General features: G+C 37.8%; 2 protein-coding genes across 6 annotated transcripts in view; one reads left to right on the top strand and one right to left on the bottom strand.

Annotated features, from left to right (window-relative positions):
• Positions 1 to 12,999: 12,999 nt before the first annotated feature.
• Positions 13,000 to 16,649, top strand: LOC107696214 (hairy/enhancer-of-split related with YRPW motif protein 1-like). 2 transcript variants are annotated; one of them, XM_016496463.1, is made up of 5 exons: positions 13,000 to 13,161; positions 13,447 to 13,519; positions 13,636 to 13,719; positions 14,359 to 14,440; positions 14,879 to 16,649. In XM_016496463.1, the coding sequence occupies exons 1-5, from the start codon at positions 13,076 to 13,078 to the stop codon at positions 15,490 to 15,492; spliced, it is 939 nt and encodes a 312-aa protein (XP_016351949.1). In that variant the 5' UTR covers positions 13,000 to 13,075; the 3' UTR covers positions 15,493 to 16,649. The 2 variants fall into 2 exon arrangements, with proteins under 2 accessions (XP_016351949.1, XP_016351948.1); XM_016496462.1 differs by having other exon boundaries at positions 13,444 to 13,519.
• Positions 16,650 to 19,252: 2,603 nt separating this feature from the next.
• The window catches only part of LOC107696213 (stathmin-2-like), a 14,726-nt gene continuing 8,637 nt past the window's right edge, over positions 19,253 to 25,341 (bottom strand). For 3 of the 4 annotated variants that reach the window (XM_016496458.1, XM_016496461.1, XM_016496460.1), the window contains exons 2-5: positions 22,060 to 22,155; positions 21,517 to 21,692; positions 21,183 to 21,374; positions 19,253 to 20,371 (exon numbers count right to left, since the gene is read on the bottom strand). In XM_016496458.1, the coding sequence (XP_016351944.1) occupies positions 20,312 to 20,371; positions 21,183 to 21,374; positions 21,517 to 21,692; positions 22,060 to 22,155 (524 nt within the window). In that variant the 3' untranslated portion in view covers positions 19,253 to 20,311. The remainder of the gene's footprint in view (positions 20,372 to 21,182; positions 21,375 to 21,516; positions 21,693 to 22,059; positions 22,156 to 25,341) is intronic. The other variant, XM_016496459.1, reaches the window with a different exon arrangement.

Genomic DNA, 25,341 nt, shown 5'->3' with positions numbered 1-25,341 from the left:
CAAGGATGTTTTCTGAAACCTCACCCACATCAAACAGAACTGTCCGAATTTCCACTTTGTGCTCAGCATGCCATTATTGCTGCTCTGACAGTGAAGGTTCTTGCAGTCAAAGTTTACATTCCTGTCTATAAGCAGAATGTTCCGTTTTAAATAGTGAGCTACCAAGAGAACATCAGTTGCTGGGGTGACAAGAAGTTCTAGAAAAACACAGGTCGCCTTGACATAGACGTAGTGCTCTTGGAGGAATTGTTGGTCATGTATTCTTCTCATTCAGAGCTGCTTTACTGCAAACAATGACTCAAAGGTTTATGTGTCAGGCATTATGAACCATTATATAGAGCGAATGAGCCTGTTCCTAGTCTGGCAATCACGCAGTCTGATGCAATGGGAGAGGCAGGTTCTGTCGGGCAGGTCCGGACATCCCGGCGCCTGGCCCGTCACACTGCCCAAGGGAAAACGGACAACTTGGCTTTGACCAACAAACTGAGCTCCAAAAGAGAAGAGAAGCACAGGTTTGGACGCCCGTGTTTCTCTCACCACCAATAACAGTTTATGATTCCTTTGGTAGTGGAGCTTGCAAAGAACTTACTAATATATTTTTCAAAATCTTTACGCATTAAACTTTGGCAACTAGACATGAATGATACCTGATGTGCTGTTTCTTTTCTGCTGTAAACAATCAGACTTTTGCCTGTTGGACAATAATATGGGCAAAAGATCCCATAAACTTGCACTGAATGAGGGAGCAGAGTCATATCTAGAGACTACAATATAGAATATAGAATGACAAGCAACCCAAAGGTTTTTTTGGTGTATCCAACTCAAATCTGTTTAATTTTTGAAACATGAACAGCAAAAGTCCACACAAAAACCAACACACTCTCATGGCAAGTTGTAACTATTTCAAGTTTTAGCGAATTGGTGGCTAAATCATATATGAATTTGTATGATTTCATTTGTATGTTTTCGTATGATCTGATGATTAGGTTTAGAGGTGGACCTACATGCTTAGTTTTTTTTTTTCTAAAAATCATACATTTCCATTTGAATCACAACATACAAATTAATAAGAAATGTCACATTGTAAAATTGTTATACATTTTCTAATGATTTTCTCTAATTATCATTTATGGTGTCATATTTGAATAAGGAAGTAGAATTCAAATTAAATTGAAATTAAAGGATAGTTCACTCAGAAATGAAAATGACCCCATTTGCTTCAGGAGGCCTTGGAGCCATGTTTGAAGAGCTAGGACATTTTTTAAATATAACTCTGATTGTATTTGTCTGATAGAATAAAGTCATATATACCTAGGATGGCTTGAGTGTGAGTAAATAATGTGGTAATTTCTGGGTGAACTATCCCTTTAATTGAAATGTATATAATATAAATTTCTACATTTATATATAAAGTTTTAATTAAAAAGCAAACTTTGTCAAACTTTGAATGTTGGCTTTACAAAGCCTTAAAAAAATAAAAAATAAAAATGTTTAATAGAGCAAAAGTTTAAAGGCCTAAGATCAATTGAAAGGGAGTTAATTCTTCAATTCTTCTGGATTTTTCCCCATGTATTTTATGTCATGTTGTTTTTGATATATCTTATATTTTGTAAAGTCTCTTGTTTCCTTTCCTTGGTTTCCTGTTTACCTAATGGTTGATTCCAGGTGTGTTTCTTGTTAATTCTGGGTAAGTCTTGTTTGTCTTTTGTGTGCCCTCTTGTATAAATTGTCAGTCCTATAGTTTGGATTTGAAAAGCAAATTGGATTTGTGTGCACAACAACTTTTAGACATTGACCACAAACACCACAATATCAACCACCTAGCAACACCCTAGCAACCTTCTAAAATGACTTCATCTCAGGAACCACATAGCAACAACTTTGCAGTCACCCATAATACCCTAGCATTGTGGCTAATGCTTATATATTTTTAAGAAAATGTAAAGCAACTCGTTTCACTTTTTTCAGATTTTCTCCCTTTCTTTTTCTCTACTCAACTCTCACTGCTGTGGCCCACAGAGGAAGTTCTCACCAGCGTTTTGAGGCTCACCCGGTCAGGCTGAGGTGCCAAGAAGAACATCTGTGTGGATGTGCTGACTACCAAAAGCTGGATGGATACATCTTCTCTCTGCATGTAAGAGAGTGGGACAGCTCTGCTTCTGGCTTTCCCATTCACACACAATAACTACTAAAATTAATTGTTTAATCATTTGTTTGTGCTGTTGATTAGTCCATTACCATTAAATCAACATTGCCGTATAGCTCTCAATTATCATTCATGTTTGTGTAAGTTCAAATATAGAGTGCAAAGACATGGTGCACTGGGTTTGATATCACTGGTTCTCTAGTGTTTTAGGTGACAAGCATCAACAGAAATCACACATTTTGACACATGGATTTTATGTCCAACTTTGTTGAATGTCTCTCAGGTATCTGACCTGAGCCCCAGCTAAGCAGATATTTATATTCATGACACCTAGAAAGATTACTATGATGTACAGTCCCCTTAACTATTGACACAGAGTGTCAGAGCGCATGTGCTGAACTCCAATGATCTCTTCCTTGTTTTTCCTGTGTCTGCTGAGTATTACCGCACAGCTCAACCATGTGCTAGAAGAACAGCTGGATCCTGCTGTGGCCAACGGCTGCTTTCCTTTATTATGGCAGGGGAAATGACATCAGTAGCCCAAGACAACAATAAAGGAGACGAAATCACAACAGCCGACTTGTGGGACACATCAGTGCTGTGATTTTTTTCAACTGAACTCCAAACACACCCAGCATTTGCAGCTTCAGAGGATGTCATTAATCCAAGAACATATGCATTCGGAAAATATGATGTGTTTCACATCTAGGAATGACGTTAGCAGACATGCTCAAGAGTGTTGAAGCAAAAAAATTGTCAACAATGAATGCTAAAAGAAGCACATAGGCTATCCCCCAATGACTAACTGAGAAATGCCTTTATCATATTATATATAATATGTTACCCTGGAGCACAAAACCAGTCTTAAGTCGCTGGGGTATATTTGTAGCAATAGCCAAAAATATATTGTATGGGTCAAAATTATTTATTTTTCTTTTATGCCAAAAATCTTTAGGATATTAAGTAAAGATCATGTTCCATGAAGATATTTTGTAAATTTCCTACCGTAAATATATTGAAACTTAATTTTTGATTAGTAATATGCATTGCTAAGAACTTCATTACTTTGATTTTTGATTAAATATGATTTTCTCAATATTTTGATTTTTTGGCACCCTCAGATTCCAGATTTTCAAATAGTTGTATCTCGACCAAATATTGTCCTATCCTAACAAACCATACATCAATGGAAAGCTTAACCCTTATGACTGGTTTTGTGGTCCAGGGTCACATATTTATTTTTATATTATTATAAAGGTAAAAAAAAAGACAAAATTGATCCACTATTATAAACTGACTGAACTGATCCACTAAAAGACTAACCGATTTATGATTTATTATCAATTTATTATCGAATGAAAAAATCAGAAATTATCACTTTGGTACATTTAGAAGGCATAAATATAAAATATTAATAATAATAATAACTAAAAAAAAAAAACAGGGCAGCGGGCCAAATCAGCCGCCAGGGCACCGGGCATTCTCCCGGTGCTCCCGATGGCCAGTCCGGGCCTGGCAGTTGGAACTGGAATGCCGCCCCCCATCGAAATTCACTCCCCGGACTCCATGCAAAAATGTTTATAGGTGTATTCTTTAACTAATGCAATGACATACATTTAATTTGTGGTTGAATTGTCTATACTTCTAGACCTATTCTGTATATAACATTATATCAGATCTAATATTGTAGCAGACTTGTATGAGTCTGAGCACATGTGTGAGAGGAAGGCAGGACCTGGCTGACTATCTCACTCGGGGATAGTGTCTCTTTTATGGGCAGTCTGTGATTGTCCCTAGTTCCTGTTGTTCTATTTGTGACTCCGTGGTCGTCTCAAAGTTTTCCCACCAGATCGGATTGCTGCAGCGCACAGCCTAGACAAAACTCCATTCAGGTCCTTACCAGGCCAGCTTCTCCCTCTCTCACCACCCTCTTTCCTGTAACCCTTCCCCAGTTGGGACCCAGCTGGAGAACAATGTGTCGTTACCTAGTGCAGTGTGGCTGGGTGAGACAGAAACCAATCCGCCCCAAAACTGCCTGGGAATTGGCTCCTCATGGGACAAAGGAAGCGTGTGTGTGTGTGTCTCTATATGTGTTTGTGTGTGTGAGAGAGAGAGAGCAGAGAATGAGTTTGTATTGAAAGTGTTTATGCGTATTTGTAAAGTAAACACACTGCTTTAACACTGTTGTTGTAAAAGATAGAGTTATAGTTTTTGCTTCAAACCCCTTTTTAAGCAGTTAAATCAGTCTTTGATTTAATTTGATTTAAAATGCAGTTGATTAAAACAGCAATATTTCAGTCTTCAGTGTCATATGATAATCTTATATGAGCTTAATATTTTTTTGTGTAGATACTTTTTTTCCTTCAGGATTCTGTGATGAATAGAAAGTTCAGAAGAACAGCATTTATTTCAAATATAATTATTTTGTAACATTATAAAAGTCTTCACTGTCACTTTTGATCAATTTAATGCATCACAGCTGAATAAAAGTATTTTAGTAAAGTAATTTTACACACGGTTGTGCCATTGTTTTCTTTAAAGCACCTTTGAGTAGCATGTAAATTCCATGTGAATATGGTCATTATCATATACCATCACTGTACTGTGCTTCTATAGTACGTTTGTAAAGGTTCAGTTTGTTGGTAGAGTGGTGCAGATGATAACACACAGCTTCACTCCAGTGACAGTTTTCTCTCCGCCATGGAAATTGTGCTTCCTTGTCCTTTCCTCAGCTCAAGAAAATAAACAGCTCACTGTGCAGCTTAAACAAAGTTAGGGATTGTGCTGGAACTGTGCAAGCTGTTTTCGTATGGCATTACAGAGCAGCCCGCTTTCATAAATAAGCACACAATGGCATGAAAATAACGTCTCTGAAAGAAAAATTTTAGCTTTTTCCTTTTTACGTGAGCTTGCATTTCTTGGAGAGAAAAAAGTGAAGTATAATTACTTAAACCCAGTCAGCTTATGCTTGGTTCTTTTTCTCAGCCTTGCTGAAGGGTCACCACAAAGCCAGCTGCCCACTTCCTGTTAGGGCAGCAGAGCACTTCTGCTTGTAGCTACAAACCGCGGTTGACAGATGCAGAAGAGGTTCATAGTATGTGCTGACTTCAGTTGTGTACTTAGAAAATACTAGCTTGAATGATACCTTATTTTATTTGTACCTTTGTTCTGATGTAGTTATCTATTCTTGTAATTTGTGTGTTTGTTCTTATTTTACTGACCATTCACTTGTCAATTATAATGTTTGAACTTTATTAGTTAGACTAGTTTTTACTGTGACACTGAAGTACTTAACGTGCTCTTTAAGATGCTTCTGAACCATCAGCTTCATCCTCATGTAGCAGTCAAGAGAGGGTAGACTGTGGGGCCTGTAGTGCAGTAGTGTTTGTGTATAGGGTGCCAAAAAAGTTTTGAAAAATTTGAAAGGGTGCCGTGACAGAAAAAAATACTTCATATCTTAAAAGTATAATTTAAGAAAAAAAAAACAGAACTTACATATAATATAATATTAATAATGAAATAAAAGCCACTTACATCAAACGTTCTTTAATTAGATTAAGTGGCTTTTATTTCATTGATATTATATCTGCAAGTACACTTTCATAACTGTTTAACACTCTTAAGTACACTTTTAAGTGCACTTTATTGTGTAATAAAGTTTTACTTTGAAGTATTTTTTAAATAATTATTTTTTAATAATCTTTTGTTGTGCTTTAAAGAAGTACACTTATTTTTATGTGTTGATTAACATTGATTACATTTGCAGTTGTTGGGGGGGTCTCACACGGGCTCGCCGTGTGCAGACAGCTGCGGGGCTGGTGGTAAGCAGCAGTTACTGCAGCTCTGTCTACTGCCAATCTCATCCTGAGCCACACAAGCTGTCTGACAGATACCAGACTAGAGGGGGGTCAGAGGGGGAGGGGCCAGACTATACTGCATAGGTGTGTGTGTGTGTGTGTGTGTGTGTGTGTGTGTGTACACATCTATTGTCTGACTGTTTGTCTGTCTGTCTCTCTGTCTATCTGTAAGATTTATAAACATTCAAGCTTAAAGTCCTTTTTGAACCTTTTTTTAAACTTAAACTTTGAAACTGTAAAACAAGGCTTTGTTAAGCCAAAATTCAGTACTTTTCTATTTTTGAAGAACATCTGAAGTCAGTACATAATCAATGTACTGAACAATTTCAGTGCACATTTAAATTATTTTTAGTGTTAATTTATTTTTTATTTTAATTCATTTTAATTACTTCTTTAATGAAAGACATTTTCAGTTCTGAATAGTGCAGAACCCTGATTCACTTGTCCACAAACTAGGTGTGCCACAATTGATTATGAGACACCCAATAACCAAAGGCACTTGCCATCACTGACGTCAGACTTTGCGCTTCACGCACAATTTACAATGAATTTTGGTCTGTTTCTCGAACACCGTTATCATATGGCTTCACAACACTTGAATGAGTCATAAGGTCTTCAGTATACTTTTATGGTGCTTTTTTGCAGTGTTCGGAGCTTAATATTCATTGTATGTATGGAACGGCAGCATGAACATTCTCCTGAAGAACGTCTTCCCCTTTTCCAAAGAACAAAAGAAAGTCAAACAGGTTTAGTGCACCATGAGGGTGAATACATAATGACAAAATGACCATTTTTGGATGAACGAACCCATTAAAGTCAAACATTTCAGCCTGTGACATATATCTGCACCCGGAGTCATGTGAAAACTTGATGTGATGTAAAAATAGCACATTTCCAGAGTTCCCACAACTCCACTTTCAGTCATAACAAGGGCAGACAGTGCCCAATGTTTCATCTTGCACACTCAATATTACAGGAAATTTTGAGCCGAGGTTTCAGGGTCTGGTGGGAGCGGTGAGAGTGAAACCCCAGTGTTTGTGTTACTGAGGCAGTGTGGGACCTTTAGAAAACAGACTGTCAGAACTGAGCAGTGGCAGTGGAGCAGCTTGTCACATTAATGACTGCATAAACACTAATCAGACTATCTAAATCTTACCTTCACAACCTCTATAGGCTCACACATCACTCAAAACTCCTCACATACTCCCGATTAACCTAACAAAGGAGTGTGAGTTTTTAGCAAAAGGTAAAGTTAGGTCAAGGTTTCTCACTTTCACAAACTATGTCTTACACTGAAACAGCACTCTGTAGTGTTAGTTGAGAAAGTAACCTGGTTTGTGCCATTTATAACGGCCAAGTGAAATGTATAGTATTGCAAACTGACAGATTAAACTTGTCTATACTGCAATAAAACCACAATCAGGAGAGTGAGATCCCATTACTTGTAGTCTCTGCATGGAAACTGAAGTATAGAGTAAATCTCAGAGCTTTAAGATGTCAAGCACTTAGTCTGTGACCACTGACAGTCCCGTGACATTTATGAGGCAACTGTGACCCCGCAGCTGCTGTCAGTGATCATACAGCTCTACAAGACTGAAACACATCAGGTTAAACACTTGCACTGTTAAATAAGCAGACTGTGTGTGTGTGTGTGTGTGTGTCTGTGTGTGTGTGTGTGTGTGTGTGTGTGTGCTAAAGGAATCTGGAGAAAGCATAGGCTGCATTGACAGCACCTGTCCAACGGAGAGCCAGAAAATAGGGTCTGTATGGGTGAATCTAACAAAAACTGGTCAAACTTTACCCCAAAATCAAAAGATAAAAATGTTTTTATCACAAAAAAAAAGAGCCAATTTCCTATTCCAATTTTTAATGTATTTTTATCAGATTATTTACTCATTATTGCTACATGTCTGGATGTTTTACATTTGATTTTACAATTTTTTTTTTAACCGTCTGTCTGTTTTTTACCATTATTTCATTTGAATCTACTGTTATACAGTAATTTTACTATATCATTTTACAAATAAAATAAATTAAAGGCAATACAATAAATATGAAGGGTAAAGGGTGTTGTATCATTCAGAAGACATTTGTTTGGCCATAGTGACTGGCTGACTGTACATTATCTCACTTATTATGTAGCTACTTACTAAATAAAATGACATTAAATATTGATTATTATTATTTTATGTGAGATGAAAGGGACTGTAGAGTGATACAAAATTAAACTAACGTCAGAGAGATCAGTTACCAAAGATAACAATCAAATATACATGAATGCTGCAGTTGACCAAATACAACTAAGTATTCAAGAAAGCTGAATAGTATATACTTTTACTTTTTTAATTTGAAAATATATATTTTATATAAATAATAATGTTTTGCATTGTAGCATTATTTCATGCATTATTATTTTTTTTTTCTTCAGTTTACCATATTGAAACTGTTTTTTGTTTGTGCATTATGGTTATCAGAATGTTGTTTTATAAGAATGTGCTTAATTGGAAAACAATGGCCCTAAAATCAGGCTTGTTTAAGCGAAATATAATTTCCTATTTCTTTTGTTTTTGTTATGTGAAATATGGTAAAATATGAGTAAGTCCACCTGTATTTCTTCATTCATACTACATACTATAGTCTCATCCACCTATTTCTTCTCTTAGCTTCACTTTTGTCTGTCCTGTCTGCGATTACTCTTCCCCGTCATACTTTCCCCTGTCAGGTTTCACTCCCTCTGTAGTTCCAGACAGACAGAGACGGGTGGTGGGCTGGTGCCCTGCATGGGGCTTTTTCTGGTTGCGTCTTCTGCCCTGGTGCTGGCCCTGAGAGATTGATTTCACAGCTCAGGCAGGCCCTAGAGATCTCAGCTCAAACTGCTGTCAACCAGCTTGCACTCTGACCCGCTGCATTACACAGGTCACGGTGTGGCGCTCTCCCAGGCTGCCCGCACAAAAGCCAATGTGCTGCCATTTCAAGGTCAACTACTCGCATGTTTTGATCACTGCTAACATTTTCAAATTAGAAACTACATAAGTGAGAAGTACTGTGGCTGTGTGTGTGTGTCTGCCAGCCCGGATACATATGTTTGAATATGTCTGTTGGGACCTGACATCTAAACTAGTGTTTCCCAAGATTTTCTGTCTCATGTATCCACATAGTAATGCTGAAGTTTAAGCATGAACTTTGTCTCAGGTGTTTCTCCTAAAAATCCACAAACAGTAGGAGTGTAGAGTTATAAAATTAATATGAACAGCACACAGCATATTATGTGGTGTTGGAAAATGAGGAGAAAATTTGGAGTTCAAATTGAAATCTTGAAGTCATATTGACTTTTGTTTCTTGAGCACAGTTTGAGATATTGTTGAGATCACTTCAGAATCTCTAAGAGAATCTTTACTAATTACTAGTATTGTTTTCTCAGAAGAACAGCATTTATTTGAAATACAAATCTTTGTAATGTTATAAATGTCTTTACTGTCACTTTTGATCCATTTAATGCATCTTTGCTGAATAAAGGTATTAAAAAACTTACTGATCCCAAATCTTTGAACGGTATTTAAAACTTTCTTTGGTGCATTTTGCAATCTGTCAAAGCTTTGCTATTTCTTACTTACAGACACACACTCACCCCACACACACCACTAACTATGCAGACAGGAGAAGATGAAAGCAGGAGAGTTCAGAGACCCACAGTCCTGCGGCTGATGTGTTCATGTTGATGACCACCCACCTCGAGTCACTCTTCGACTTAAAACACCTAATTACGAGCAACTGCGCCTTATGTGTGTGAGCCAATATCAACCTCATATTAACGACCAAAGAATCCATCAAAAGTATTTCATTGCACACCTAAAAATGACGTAGTTTTATAATAACCAGCCCATCAGGATTTAACAGCTGTTAAAAACTCAAAATCTCTGCCTAGAAAAATAGCTAAATGCTGGAAAACACTACAAGACTTTTGAAATCTGAACAGATTTTTTAAAAGACTAGAAATCATACACTTGCCGAAAAACTGGACAACATTAAAAAACGACAGACTTTCAAGTTGTTTCAAATACAACAAACACATGCAGAAACATGCGCCTTGTTGCAAGGAGATGCATGACAAATAACAATAAGTGTTCTAAAATTGCCCAAAATACCAAACATGTCTGACATCCTCCGACTGGACGGATTCAGTCTGAAGCTGGTTCCATCATACACTACAAGATGTTCTGTGAAATCTGTCGACTCCGACTTTCGTCAACTACCTTTGACTCCACAAGACTGAGTCAAAAGTCATGTATTCCAGCCTTAAGCTGACAATAGCGTCAAAGCATTCTTGTTCCAATTCTTAGGGAAGACAATAAGGGAGAAACCGCATAAAGCTTTGAATACACAGACGTCGACTGTCACAGGGTGTAGCTGAAATAATGCAAGGCCATTGGAGAAAAGGACAAAAATATGGGAGGCGACATCCGACAGATCATCATTACAACACTTCCTTCTCCGTAAAAACACACAGAAAGCAACACATTGATGTGTCATTTTTCTGGAAATGGAAGAGGAAAGCTCTCGCAGTGCTCGTGGACTAAAGTTGGGTGACTTTAAAAGCATCTTTGCCACTCGGATGAGAGTATAATTGTCTATATGTGTGTACATACACTCCCACAAACATGCCCGAATGGCACAATGCAAGGTGTCACATGTATCTCAGAGAATTAAGCTCCACTTCCTCTCTCAGTGAGAGAAACAAAGCCACTCTTCCTCTTCTGTGTGGATTCAATGCATAGCTATTTATAAACAATAACATGTTCCCCTGCAGCTCCTCCTGAGGAGGACAGGATTGTTTAACACATTGTTTCAGGGACCTGAACATCTGTCTGTGCAAAGCACATGACGCCATGGCGCAGCGTGAGGCAGCGGTGGCCAGACAGTCTGCAGGGATGCAATCAGAAACCTGTTGCCCTCTTTTCTCAAACACAGTGCATTTTAAAACAAGCTGTTTTGCTCCTCGTGATGCAATAGAAACACTGATGCTGATAAATGAGATCCAAATAGACCAAGACATAACTCCTAAAAAGCAGCGTGTCCTTGTTAAACCATCGTCTGCCCTCCTTGTGGGTAGACTAGGCTTCTTGGCATAGACATAAAGAGTCTGAAATGAAAACATGGTGACATGGAGACCCACTCGGAGGAGCAAAAACCTCAAGCTTGGAATGAGAAGAGGCTCTGGCATGCTTTGTGAGGGGAAATACTGTTGTGTTGTGGGCCCACACCTTCAAATGGGAGCACTAATCACAACATGTGATGAGACACAAGAACAAAGACGAATGTCAGTAGAAAATAACAGCGTGGGAAACCTCTGTGAACTTGAGTTACAGCGACCAAAAGAGCCACCCCCATCCCCAAGCACATAGAAAAACACATATACGCCTACAAACACAACGGCCCGTCATCCACACCGCTACCACCCCTGTCGGAGGCAAACACAAGGAAGTTCATCCATGCCGTCGAGCCGAAGTTGGTAGCAATAACAACATGAAATCAGCCAAAGAGCTTCCTCTCATTCATGTATGCAGAACCGATGACAATTAAGCGTGTTGTGCACTGGCTGATAAGGATCCAGCTGCGGCGTATCGGCCAGCAGCACACATCAACGTCTACTAGCTCTCTTCTATTGATCAGTAGCTCTTCCTGAAGCTCTTGTAGCCTCTGTCAAAAGGTGTGAAAAATGTGTGAAAAATGTTATTTAATAACTTGTAATTTAGTTCACAGGTGTGCACTCACTAGTTCTTGAATGACAGAATAATATTAATGGTAAAGACATTGTTGTTAGTTGCAGAAATACAGAAGACTTGAACTGAATTTGAAATTAGTTAGAACATAGACCCAGATATATAATTCAAATTCAGAGGTTATGTATTATGTGGTTATATATTTTTATATTTTATATTTTTTTATACAATTAATATTTATAAATTTTTATCAATATTTTAGGTAAAAATGTATATTAATGAAAATAGAAAATTAGGTCTATAAATACTATTTATACAAGAATTGGTAAGAAATGTTTTAGATGTAAGCTAATATAGCTTATTTACATTTTAAGTTTTATCAATATGTGTATTTTTATGAATTTAGATTGTTTATATAAATTAGTATTTTTATACAAATGTGTGACATGTATATATATATATATATATGTGTGTGTGTGTGTGTGTATATATATGTATATATACGGTATAACTTTTTTTAAATTCTGTTTTAATAGTTTTAGATGGAATAGAGAATATTAACATTTTGAGTTCTTGTGATTTTATGAATTTATATTGTTTATTTGTATTTTTACATTTATATATAGGCTTTATTATAAGTATATGTAATTATTAAATTAAAATAATGCAGTAATATAAAATTAATTTTTACGTGCTTATTGCAAGTGGAAAACCCTGCTGTGTACTTATTGGTGCATTTAAAGTGACTGGTTGGTTTTTAATTGCAGTGCACCTTTGGGAATGCCGTCAAAGAAGGTACATGTTTGAGTTTCATGGAGCACATTTAGACTTGGTGGCTTCCTCGTACACACTGCACTACTTCGGATGAGTTAGTATTAGATTACAGGTTCACACGCTCACTCGCAGACCGCCCGTCGCCCCAACCAATTGCCCCATTCATTCCAGCGCCGGAGACGACCGTCGCCCCTGATTGGTTATCAGCGTTCTGCTAAGAAACTTTCCCACGGCTAGCGCGTGCTGACAGCCGGCCATCCACTCCTTTCAGCTGGGCTAGACAACACAAGCGCCGGCGGAACCCGGGGGCGGAGCTCCGCACTCACGGACGAACATCCTATTGGCCCTTTGTTAAGCATATTCCAAAAGAGGGGCGGGGCTAAACGGGGACGTTGACAACCGACATGCCATTCAATCTCAGACTTGTTCGTTGATTGGCTGTCCACGTTCTTAACCACGCCTCTTCTGGCGAGCTGCGGCGTTGAAATGATACCGTGGGAAAGCTTGTCGGTTCATACGGATGAACTTCTGTCTCACCTGACACACGCTGAGGATACGCTCTGTAAGATTATCGAAAAATGAAGCGAAATCACGACTTTAGCTCCTCAGACAGTGAGCTTGATGAGAACATCGAAGTGGAGAAGGAGAGTGCTGACGAAAATGCGTAAGTTAGCTGTCATTTGTTTTGCTTATTTTAAGTAATGTAACGTTGAACTTGCAACAAACTGGAGAAGAAAATAACCATAAAATTATATGTGCGTCCATTGAATTTGTATCGCACACAACATTAAGATTATCATTTCAAATCTGTCATGTCTGACAACAGAATTGTGTGGAATATTACTTGGAAAATCGTTTCGTTTAGATGTTGGTCAATATCATATTTTATAAAGAATATCATATGTACTGTGTTCGTATTTGTCTTATGCATATTTTGTTTTTAAAGCAGCGTGAATTCTCCCCTCGGATCAGTGTCTCCAGCCACAACCTCTCAAGTGCAAGCGAGAAAACGTCGCAGAGGGGTAAGAGCATTTTTCATCTGTGAAAAACTCGGAAAAAATGCATCTGTAATGCTGAACAAATGACTTTACTGTTCTTAAATGACTGTTAATAATGATTTCACACTCTGCTTGGACAGATCATTGAGAAGCGCCGCAGGGACCGGATAAATAACAGTCTGTCTGAGTTGCGCAGGCTGGTGCCCAGCGCGTTTGAAAAGCAGGTGAGTGTCAATCACTGCACCTGACTCACATCTCACAATCAAATGTCTAGAGTTTATTTATTTATTTATTTTAAAGTCTCATTACTGGCTGAACTTCTTGGAAAAGGAAATGCTGGCATTAGTTTGCCTCAATCCTGTATTATTTCATTTAAAAAATAGTGAAGCAATTTTGTTTAAAATTATTATTATTATAATTATAATTATTATTAATATAAAAAAAACGGTTTAAATAAAACTCAATGTGGCATAACCTACATGCAGGAAACCATTTTGTTGTCATGTGACAAGAAAAGCATAAAACAAAGAGGACTCCTTGCAACCCTCTTGGGTTGTCAACTCCTCAAAATGTAATGATATAAATTTTGTACATGTATATTCAAGGTGCAAAGAAAACATTTGAGTACTGTATAATTGATTGGGACCACTTGACAATTTGAGTTATAAAATGTTTGGTATTAACGTTTTCCAAAAATGTGTGAAACCAAAACAAGAACTTGGCATGTGGGTTTTAAAATGGATTAAAAATGGATAAAATAAAAAAACTCTTTATCATCACAAGTATTCTTATTCATCATAGAGCCACACAGCATACATATCTAGTCTTCCCTCATAACTCAACACATGTGTTCTTGTTCTCAGGGCTCTGCTAAACTAGAAAAAGCAGAAATTTTACAGATGACCGTAGACCATTTAAAGATGCTTCATGCAGCTGGAGGAAAAGGTAAGTTTTTAACTAGCACTTATTTGAAAGAAAACACACTGATTTTGATTAATAAACAAAAAAATTTCACTACTTTAACGTACATTAACTGATGGTCTTTTATGCATTATAATATTTTCTAATGACTCTAATGACCAAAAAAAATCAGATTTAAAATCTTGCTAGGTTTAACCTAGGTTGCAACCTTGCATTATGAGATCATCCAATGTTTTGGAATCTGCTCAAGGAAATGCACACAGTGAAAATAATTACTAACCCCTGCACGACCGAAACAGGACGAACTAGATGTGTAAAGTGTCTTTTAATCTCAGTTGTTTATCTAGCATCATTTCAGTTTCACTCTCAGCCACTCCCAGTGTGAACTGCAGTGTTTCCTGTCATAAACTGTAATCATTTTCAGATCAAGTCGCTCAACAGCTCTCGTTCTCTCTCACACAGGTTACTTTGATGCTCATGCGCTGGCCATGGATTACCGTGGGTTGGGTTTCCGCGAATGTCTGGCGGAGATGGTACGTTACCTCAGTATCATCGAGGGCCTGGACAACACCGACCCCCTCCGCATCCGCCTGGTTTCGCACCTGAACAGCTACGCCTCCCAGAGAGAAGCTCATTCGAGTTTGGGCCACTTGGCGTGGGGCTCTGCGTTTGGGACGCCGCCCGGACACCTGGCTCACCATCTCCTCCTGCAGCAGCCGCGCAGCACCAGCAGCCCTCCATCCTCCAGTTCTTCATCGCCCTCCTCCTCATCTCCATCCGCCTCCTCCACAGAGCCGCATGCCCCCAGCAGGCTGACTGGCACGGTGATTACTGAGGCAGGACAGACAGGACCGCTGCGGGTGCTGCCCAGTACCTCCCTGCACCCTGGTCTCACACCACCTACTACATCCAAGCTTTCGCCACCCCTCCTGACGTCACTTTCGAGCCTGTCGGCGTTTCCCATCCCGCTGAGCGCATTTCCTCTGCTGTCCCCGAGCTCGCTGGGCCACGCAACTCCCTCCAGCAGCCTGGGGAAGCCCTACAGGCCTTGGAGCATTGAAATAGGGGCCTTCTGAACACAAAAACATGAACGCTGTGGACAGACAGTCAGTTAGAAATTACTTATTTTCTGTAACATCTGACTTGAAGAGATGGACAGAAGACCGCAGACTTGTACAAAGGGAAAAAGTGAATACAGATCCGGTGTACTTATTCCAATTACCCTGTCTTTTAAAACTGTCCTGTCTCGGTCTGAGGAGAGATGAGTTCTGGAGATGGTCGGGTTCTCGCACATCATTTTTGAGCAAATCTAGTTATTTTTTTCCCTCAGTGGAGCAAGGTATGCTAATAGAGAGAGAGAGAGAGGTAATTTGGAGCAAAAGCAGATGAGATGCATCACTGAATGGGTGTTAATGGAGTTAAACTCAAACCAGATGTCCATTTAAAGGGACAGTTCACCCCTTCAGGTAAAGCAAATGATGACAGAATTTTATTTATTTTATTTTTTTTTTGAGGTGAACTATCCCTTTAATTATGTTAAAGATGGTAAAGGAGTGCTTTGATCACATGAAACATATATTTGCATCCTAAATCATCTCCTTCAGAATAAAAGGCAGGATTTGTAAGAGAATGAAATCAGACTTATTTTTTGAGGAAATCTGTTCAGCGTTTCCATGAAATTGAAATACTATGCAATGAAGTTGACATTGATTTTTGCAGTTTTCCCTCTGCAAATGTATATGAAACCTATGCAACTGAATCTGTATTAGTCAGCTGAACATGATGAGTACTTTATTTTTATAAAGATTTTAAGTCATTTTGGTCAGTGACCTGCGGTGTGTGTTTATTTGTTTAAAATGTAATGAATTTGTTGTTTGCAGGGACAGACCACTGTTAAACCTTTACAGAGACAATCTAGATAGACAATCTCTCAAAACTGCACTAATTGAATTGTAGCAAAGGCACTCTTGGGTTTGTTCGTAGTAGAGTTGTTTGCTCACATGCATATGTTCCCCCTTCATGCAACAAATCATCTCTCTCTCTCTCTCTCTCTCTTTTAGTTAACTGTACTTGAGGAGTGTTTTGGAAAACCAGATCGTTTTGTGGTAATAGGGAATTTGATCAGATGAGACTAGGGGAATAGATAGTACTGGAAGAGATGGTGTGGTACTGTGCCTGTCCCTCACTAACCTGTGTGATTTTCCTGTAATAAAATGATAAGTGTAGCTAATAACCCTGGACTTGTGTGTTCATGTCCTGTTTTTATTTTTTGACATTGTCATTGATACATTCAAACAAATGCGAATATAGTGGTACCATAGCACTTATCAGTCAATATTAGAGATCTTTTACAATTAATAAAAATGTTAAATGTAATTTTTAAACAACTAATGAAAAGAAAAACAAATTTTCATACTGTTCATTACAATTTTTGATGCATAGATGTAGTTCAGCATTTAATATTCATAAATGCAGCATTTAAAATGCATTTAAAATGTTTTTATTTAAAATTGCTGCATTTTTGACAAATCTCAAAATGAATATCTATTTTTCATACTGTACATTTTACTGTCGTGATGCATAAAATCAAATGCAGTATCTAAAATTATTGGTTTTAGTTTTTTTGTGTTTTATTTTTTACTTGTTTGACATTTATTTAGATAAAAAATGTATTTAATTTTATAATGAATATAATTATAGCGCAATTTTAATATTATTCGTTTATTTTTAATTATTGGCCATTACATAAAAATAATTATCAGCTTATTTGCATCACCCAGAAATTTTAAATAGATGCATTTTTGATAAGTCTCAAAATGAATATCTATTTTTTATACTGTACATTATAATGTTGTGATGCATAAATTCAATTCATTTTAAATGATTGGTTTTAGTTTATTGCGTTTAATGTTTTATTAATTTGAAATTCATTTAGATAAAAAAGATTTAATTTTACAATTAATTATAATATAATGTTTAATTAATTATAATATAATTTTAACGTTTGGCCATTTTTAATTATTGGCCATTGCATAACAATTATTAGCATCTTATTGGCATAAGCCAGAAATTTAAAACTGGTGCGTTCCCAATCAAAATGATTACACATTTTTTGTTACAAAATGACAGACATCTAAATCAGTATGTTGTTAGGGCAAACCTCACAGCCTGAGAACTTTATATGTAAACAGTCAAAGAAAACTACATTCATGATTTTATCGTTCGGAATTGTTGGCGTGTTGGAAATGTTCCAGTCACCCTCGCTCTTCACAGGTGGATATACACAAATAAGCCTTACATGTGATTTAATGCTTTGGGGATGAATAGTTCCTTTCATGCCAGCGAGATGAGGCACTGCACATTTCTATAGGGCTTGAACCAGTGCCTGTATGCGTGCGTTTTAAACTGATATCAAACATGACCCAGGGGCCTCTCTGTGGCCTCTCTATGTATCCAGGAAGCCATTAACAGCCAAGGGATATCCTGGACAATGGCAGCCTGGCTGGCCTGGACTGCACAGGGAGGAAAGAGAGAGGTATAGAGAGAGAAGAGAAGGAATGAGAGAGATGGAAAAGTGGGAGGAGAGGGCCGCACAGTGCAGCTTTGTCCCAAAGCAATCACAGCATCTCACTGAGCTCCTGGTGTGGTGCACTCCCACGCCACCACGGGTACTGTGACTGCCAGCCAAAGCCGTAAAACAGATTCCCACCTACAAACAGCACTCTGCCAACACAACTCTTTATTTCTCTAGCTACTGTTAAATCTATTTTAGAGGTTTTTATCGCACGTTTTTCCATTCATTCCCCCCCAGAGGTGATGGTTGGATTTCCTTAACCTGAAATATTAAGGAGATAATGTAGCAGTAATGGCTAGGTTTGGAATAGCATACTACCTATACTATTTATGCAGTATGCAAATTGTCTGCATGCATAAAATAGTGGATGACCTACTACATTTGTCAAAATGTGCAGTATGCAACACAGCATACAGTGCTAGGTACTACTATATTCCAAAATTCAACATGAATGGTCCAGAAATAATTCACAAATTTTCTCATGACTCATTATTTGTTTGAAGCTTTTACACAAAACTGATTGCAAAATTAAGTATGTCCAAGATGATGGCTGGATGCCACTCACTGAATTAAACACAGGTATTGTCACATAATTAGGTCAAGCAAAGACAATGTATGTATATGCATATATTTTCATATCTGTTTCATATATTTAAAAAAACTAAAATAACATAAAAGGCTGTATATGCTGTGCATATGCAGTAATTCTGCACAACAACTACTAAACTACTGTACTATCTATCAATAACTAAGGCCATGTTTGAAATTGAATACTAACTTAGTACTAAGCGTCCCCCCCATAGCGACCCCTAGAGGACGCAGTGTCTCGTTCCCTACTCAGGGAACCATGGTTACATAAGTAACCTGAGACGTTTTCTTGCAAAGTCATGTGTTGCCATCTGTTGGTAAACTAGGGTATTACACTTCAGGTAGTTTCACACATGGTTATGTTTATTCGCTTTTTGTGGCCTACAGCAGTGGTTCTCAAACCTCTCCATGAAGTACCCCCAGCCCTGCACATTTTGTATGTCTCCCTCATCTATCACACCTGATTCAACTCATCAGCTCATTAGTGGAGACTGCAAGACCTGAAGTGGGTGTGTCAGATATAGGGAGACATACAAAATGTGCAGTGCTGGGGGTACTTCATGGAGAGGTTTGAAAACCACTGGCCTACAGCATAGCTGTTAAACTTGAAGTGGAATTATGTGTTTATGTTAATGTATGTTATATGAAATAAAAATGGAGCCAAAGACAGATACTCTCATTTCAAGAACCCCAAGCCTTTATTTACCACAGCTTATGCTCTCAAAGTTACATGTGTGAAGGGAATAAAACACACAGCTGGAAGAGAAAGATGAGGGTGGGCAGGTTTGTGACATTAAAGCCACTTTGCACATGGCACATGGTAACACCATCCAACCACACTGCTCTTGACACACACACATTTACACACGGCATCCATTTTTATCACCTGAAATCCCCCTCTGAAATCCCCTAAATCTTTGAAGAATCAGAATTGAGAACTTAAAGCGATTCTCAGGAATTTAAGGTTAACTTGATGCTACGCGTCAGCAACAATGCAACCCAGACTATGGTTAAACACGGGTCGAGAGACGTCACATGACTTCGGTGTGGCTCAAACCACAGCTCCTCTTAAGCAACGTGTCATTTTTTTACTGAAATCATTCTGACTGGGTTCATATAAGTGTGTGTGTCTGTGTGTTGTGACTATATACCAGATGAATGTATGAAGAAAGAGCTAAAGATTGTTGTAAATGCAATGATAGTGACCGGTTAAAGCTGTGTGTACCGTACTGTGACGGCTTTTACTCTCTCCACATGGACATAGAGACACTAAAATGATTGTTGGGTTTAGAGAAGATATTGCTAGCCAGCAAACTCACAAACACTAAAGCCTCGTACAAGAGAAACTGTAGCAGATCTGATAGAGAGAGAGAGCGAGAGAGAGAGAGAGAGGAAACAAGTACATCCACTAAAAGAGAAAGATTCAGAGAGAAACTTATAAAATGGCACACTGCAATACTTTTAATTATCTCATATAAAACAAATAGGAAATATTTACAAAAAACCACACCCACTTTGACTGGTTTCAACTTGATCAAAAACATTTGCTGCTGGTGAGGGGGGCAGGGTCGATTCCCTTCGTCTGGGCGGGGCAGGGCAGGGGTGCCAGAGGCTCTTTTCTACATGGTGCAGAGGTGTCGGGGTGAGAGGGGGTCTCTCTGAGGACGGGAGGTCGCAGGTAAGGGGATGGGAGTGTTGTGAGGTGATGGGACAGTGGGTCTAGAGAGATGTGCTCATGCTGTTAACTCTTCCCTCAGCTCTTTGTTTCTGCGCACCTCCTGAGCGTGCTTCTCCTAAAAGCAAATAGAGAAATAATACACCAAATTAACATAAACATTACAGTTTATAGTTTAAAGATGATATACTGTTTTAAAATGCTTTTGGTAGCACTAGTGTCCTTTACAATGCAATGTTTTTATTGAACTGTAGCGCCCTCTTGTGACAGAAAATCAGAGTAGATTTTTATTTATTTACTTTATTCATTTATTGATTGATTGGATGAAGAAAATTATGCCATGATTTTTTTTTTCTTTGCTTGTTTTATCTTCTATCTTGTAAAAATCACAATGTCAGATAACTTTTCACGGTTACAGCATGCCAGTTTCTCAAGAAGTTTTTAAAATCGGTGGTATTGTACATGTTGGTAACATAAAAATAGTGTGGGATAAATTATGCATTTAATTGTAATATTTGTGTTTTTTTTAATTCACATTACTAAGCCTAAATGCTAAATCGAAATAAATGCTGTTCTTTTGAACTTTCTATTCATCAAAGTATCCTGAAAAAAATGTATCACTGTTTTCACATAAAATATTAAACAGCACAACTGTTTTCAACATTTATGATAATAAGAAATGTTTCTTGAGCAAAAAATCTGCATATTAGAATGATTTCTGATGGATCTTGTGACAATGGAGACTGGAGTAATGATGGTGAAAATTGAGCTTTGCATCAAAGGAACAAATTACATTTTAAAATACATTGAATAAAGAAATAAGTTTATTTTAAATTGTAATAATATATTACAATATCACCCTGTTTTGTACTTACTGTTTTGACTGTATTTTTGATTAAATAAATGCAGCATAAGAGACTAATATGTACCTTCTCATGCAGTCGTTCCAGCATTGCTGCAATGTGGGTGTCGCGGTTCTCCTTGATCTGCTCCATCTTCATGATGAGTTTCTCCTCTGCCATCCTACTGAAGTTGCTGTTCTCCTCCATGGCTTTCAGCAGGACGTCCCGCTCATGCTCACGTTTCTCAGCCAGGGCCCTCAGGACTTGAGCCTCCTGGGACTGGAGAGGAAGAGTGGGGCAGAGTCATAGGAATCAACTGTTTATCAATTCACATTACATAAAAGTGTAAAAACTTTTTTTTGGGCAAACATCAAACATAAGTTATATACTCAGATATAATACAAATGAATGGGTAACTCACTCTCCTCCTGTCCTCTGCTGCCTCCAGCTTCTTCTGGATGTCCTCCAGGGACATGTCCCTCTTTTTAGGAGGTGTAGTGATGCTGTAGGAGCTGTCAGCCGTGGGAGAGGGTGGCTTCAGGATGACCTCAAAGGCCTGGCCAGAAGCCCGCTTGTTAATGGGCTTAACCTCCATGTCTAAAGACACAAGACATAAAGTGAAATAAATGCAGTGTAGAAACTGCAGTATGTCAGGCAGCAAATATTCATCTACACATTGGTGGAGTTTGAGCATCCAGATCCATGCAATAAAATGCACCAACTGCCTTCAGCTCATGAAATGAGCTCGTATAACTTATAAAGCCATTCTGAACATTTATCAGACATTTATTGATCGATATTAGCTGTTAAGATAATAAATGTGTAGTATTGCTGGTACACATACAGGCCAATAAAATGTTATATTATGAAGATCAGACAGAATGAGCACTATAAAGCACAGCATATTATTGTAAATTCCTTCTACACAACTTCTCATTACTGGTATTTTATTTTCATTTCCTACCTTCAAACTCACCCATGATGTTCTTGCGTGCCTCTGGGTAGAGACAGGAGCAGATGAGGGAGACGAGGGACAGCTCCTTCATCGTCTCTTTGTATGCTGCAGGGAGACACATCAAATAAAGTATTGATCCACATTCTCTCTCACTGTTTTGAATGAATGATGAATGATTTTTTGAAACTGCATCGTTAAAGGGATAGTTCACCCAAAAATGAAAATGTGATGTTTATCTGCTTACCCCCAGGGCATCCAAGATGTAGGTGACTTTGTTTCTTCAGTAGAACACATATGATGATTTTTAACTCCAGCCGTTGCAGTCTATCAGTCGTATAATGCATGGCAATGGTAACAAAATCTATGAGAGTAAAAAAAACATGCACAGACAAATCCAAATTAAACCCTGCGGCTCGTGACGACACATTGATGTCCTAAGACACGAAACGATCGGTTTGTGCCAGAAACCAAACAGTATTTAAAAAGCATTAAATAAATAAATACATGAATGAATGAAGCAACGAACGAACAAACGAATGAATGAATGAAGCAAGTCTCAACAGCACTCTGTCTTTGTTTTCATTTGAGCTTTCTAAGGAAAAACCAGCAGACGTGTCTTCACAAACTCTGGTTTCCTACAAGACAATGTTCACCACAAGCTCCACCATCCCCCACCACCCAGCCTTTAGTGTTACATTATTTATTGGAATCCATTTTTACTCTGACTACTGAGGGTGTGTGTGCTGGGAGTGAGTCGGCAAGACCAGAGAAAACCAAAGGCCAGACAAGGCCAGATGGTGGTTTATGACGGCTACATTGATCCTACCACAATCAGTCCTCATCCCCAAATTCATTTTTCTTTTTCAACATTAAATGCTTACGGGCAAACAAACCTAAATCATACAAACATCAGTGATGGCAGATGCTAAATGAAGAACATTAATGTATCTGATTTTTTTTTAACACACAAGGCAGCATTTATCAAGGCCAGTGCGCTGTTGATGTTATCAAACCATGAATGCTTGTGGTTTTTTCAGCTAGATTTCAAACTGCTTTTATCCTTTCCAGCATCAACCTACTTTCTTCACTCTCTGCCCAGAGGAAAAATCTGATCAACTTCTTCTTGCTCCCTGATGAGGTTATCAATCCCTCACAAACAGAGGATGGAGAAAACCGGGAAGGGAAGAAGTGAGAATTTTGGTGAAGGGGGCTTTAATTAGTAATTACCTGAGCAAGCCATTTCTTCCGGTAAATTGAGGGGATGGCAATGGAGGTTTAGTGCTGTGATATTGAGTGTTCCCAGACCTCGTAAGCATTTCTCTCCTGCTGTCTAGTCAGAGTGAGATAAGGACGATAGACAGCTCACTGAAGCAAGTAATTCAGGTCAGCCGGCTGGTGAGCAGGTGAAAAAGATCTCACACAGACGACTGCATCTGTATGTGTGCAAAACTGTGATCTAATCAAGAGTTTTTGCTGTAAAATATCAGAGGGTTTGTAATTAGAAAAGAGTATTCGCCGCCTGCAGACCACACCCTTGGCTTGAAATGTAGATATTGTGGCAACTGGTCAAAAAATACATTGTATGTTTGATGTATAAATCACTTAATATAAAAATTTATATTTTATATATAGATATACAGTATATGTGTGTGTGTGTGTGTGTGTGTGTGTGTGTGTGTGTGTGTGTGTATGTGTATGTATGTATTGCATATAAGTCTATATAAGATAATCTAATATTACATTTATAAATAATATATACATTTAATTTACTTATAATTTTTACATTAAGTAAATGTTTTGTCATGACTGATTCTTCTATATCATACTTTCAAGCACAGGTTACATATATATTATACATACTATTATAAAATAAACATAATATTACATTATTTTATAAGTATACATCTCTCTCTCTCTCTCTCCCCCTCTCTAGTTTATTTATAAATTTTAACATACTATTCATTTTTACATTAAGCAATCCTAATTCTCTGTGCTTTATTCTGACTGATTCTACTATCATGCACTACAGTGATACAGACCATGTCTTGCACCACCACTAAATATGAAGCAGAATAAAAACACACATTGCTCAAAAATTGCCATCAGGCTCTACAAGCAAAAAGTCCTTTGTGTGGTTTGTTTGATAATGCATCAGCATGCCCACACTGGAAATCAATAATGGCCCCTCCCACCCATGGCCGTAGCCAGGGTTTGAAAATTAGTGAGGTCTGGGGTGGGGTTAAGAATTGTGCAATAATAACCCCTACAAATACAACTCATTATATACACTAACACTTTAGATACAGACATGTAGATGTTTGTGAAAGATGTTTTATCTGTTTTGGAGGGAACATTGTACCAAAATTATACTATATTTATTGCATCAAAATGTTTTATATTTTACTATAGGTTAGGGGTGGATAATTTTATCAGTTGTTTATTATTCATGCATCAATACATATTACTTTTATAGTTTTCATGAATAACCATTGCTATATAATAACTTTGTCTAGCGCTCTTATGAATGTTTTTAGCATGACTGTGAAAATTTAACTACTATACTGAAAGAAATAAAATAGACTTCGTCATGGCTAGTGTTTGCATATTTCATAGCCTACTACTGTTAAATGCTACTGTTTTATAAATATATATATATATATATATTTTTTTTTTGCATTTGCCTTACTGAATGTGGTATCCTGTCAGCAATAACCTGTCCGTGGGCTTTTTTAATTACTGTCAGTTTAAGTGCCGGCGATCAGTGTTGCCAGATATTGCTATGAAAACAAATAAAATCCGTAAAATAAATAATACATTACTTTTTTTTAAAAACATTATTTCAAATCCTTTGCAAATAAGTTAAGATGAATATATCGCTAAACCTAAACTACAACTTACCACTTTGTTACCTTTCTAAAGTGTCAAATTAAGTGAAGTAAATTAAGTCAAATTAAAAAAAGACGAGTCCAAAGACGCTTAATCACTTATAATAGCTGGATCTGCCCGCACCCTCACCAAAGAGTATAGAAGCCCAATATAAGTTCTTTGCCCTCACTCACAACTCTCTCAAGCCTCCTTCACTCTGCCAGCGTCTGGCAGCAATCATTTTCATACCACGGACGCTAAACATTCTTGCAAACTGTCTAAACATGCAGACACTGATATGAGGAGTTTTAAGTAGCAATTCATCTTGTCATTCAGAGAACAAATTTTATTTCTGAACATGAAAAATTTACCGAGGTCTGGACCTCGGTGACCTCATAGCTGGCTACGGGCATGCTCCCACCTCCC

The sequence above is a fragment of the Sinocyclocheilus anshuiensis genome, unplaced genomic scaffold, assembly GCF_001515605.1.
Source record: "Sinocyclocheilus anshuiensis isolate Anshui unplaced genomic scaffold, SAMN03320099.WGS_v1.1 scaffold734, whole genome shotgun sequence".
Taxonomy (NCBI): domain Eukaryota; kingdom Metazoa; phylum Chordata; class Actinopteri; order Cypriniformes; family Cyprinidae; genus Sinocyclocheilus; species Sinocyclocheilus anshuiensis.
This window is presented reverse-complemented; position numbering and strand designations above follow the sequence as displayed.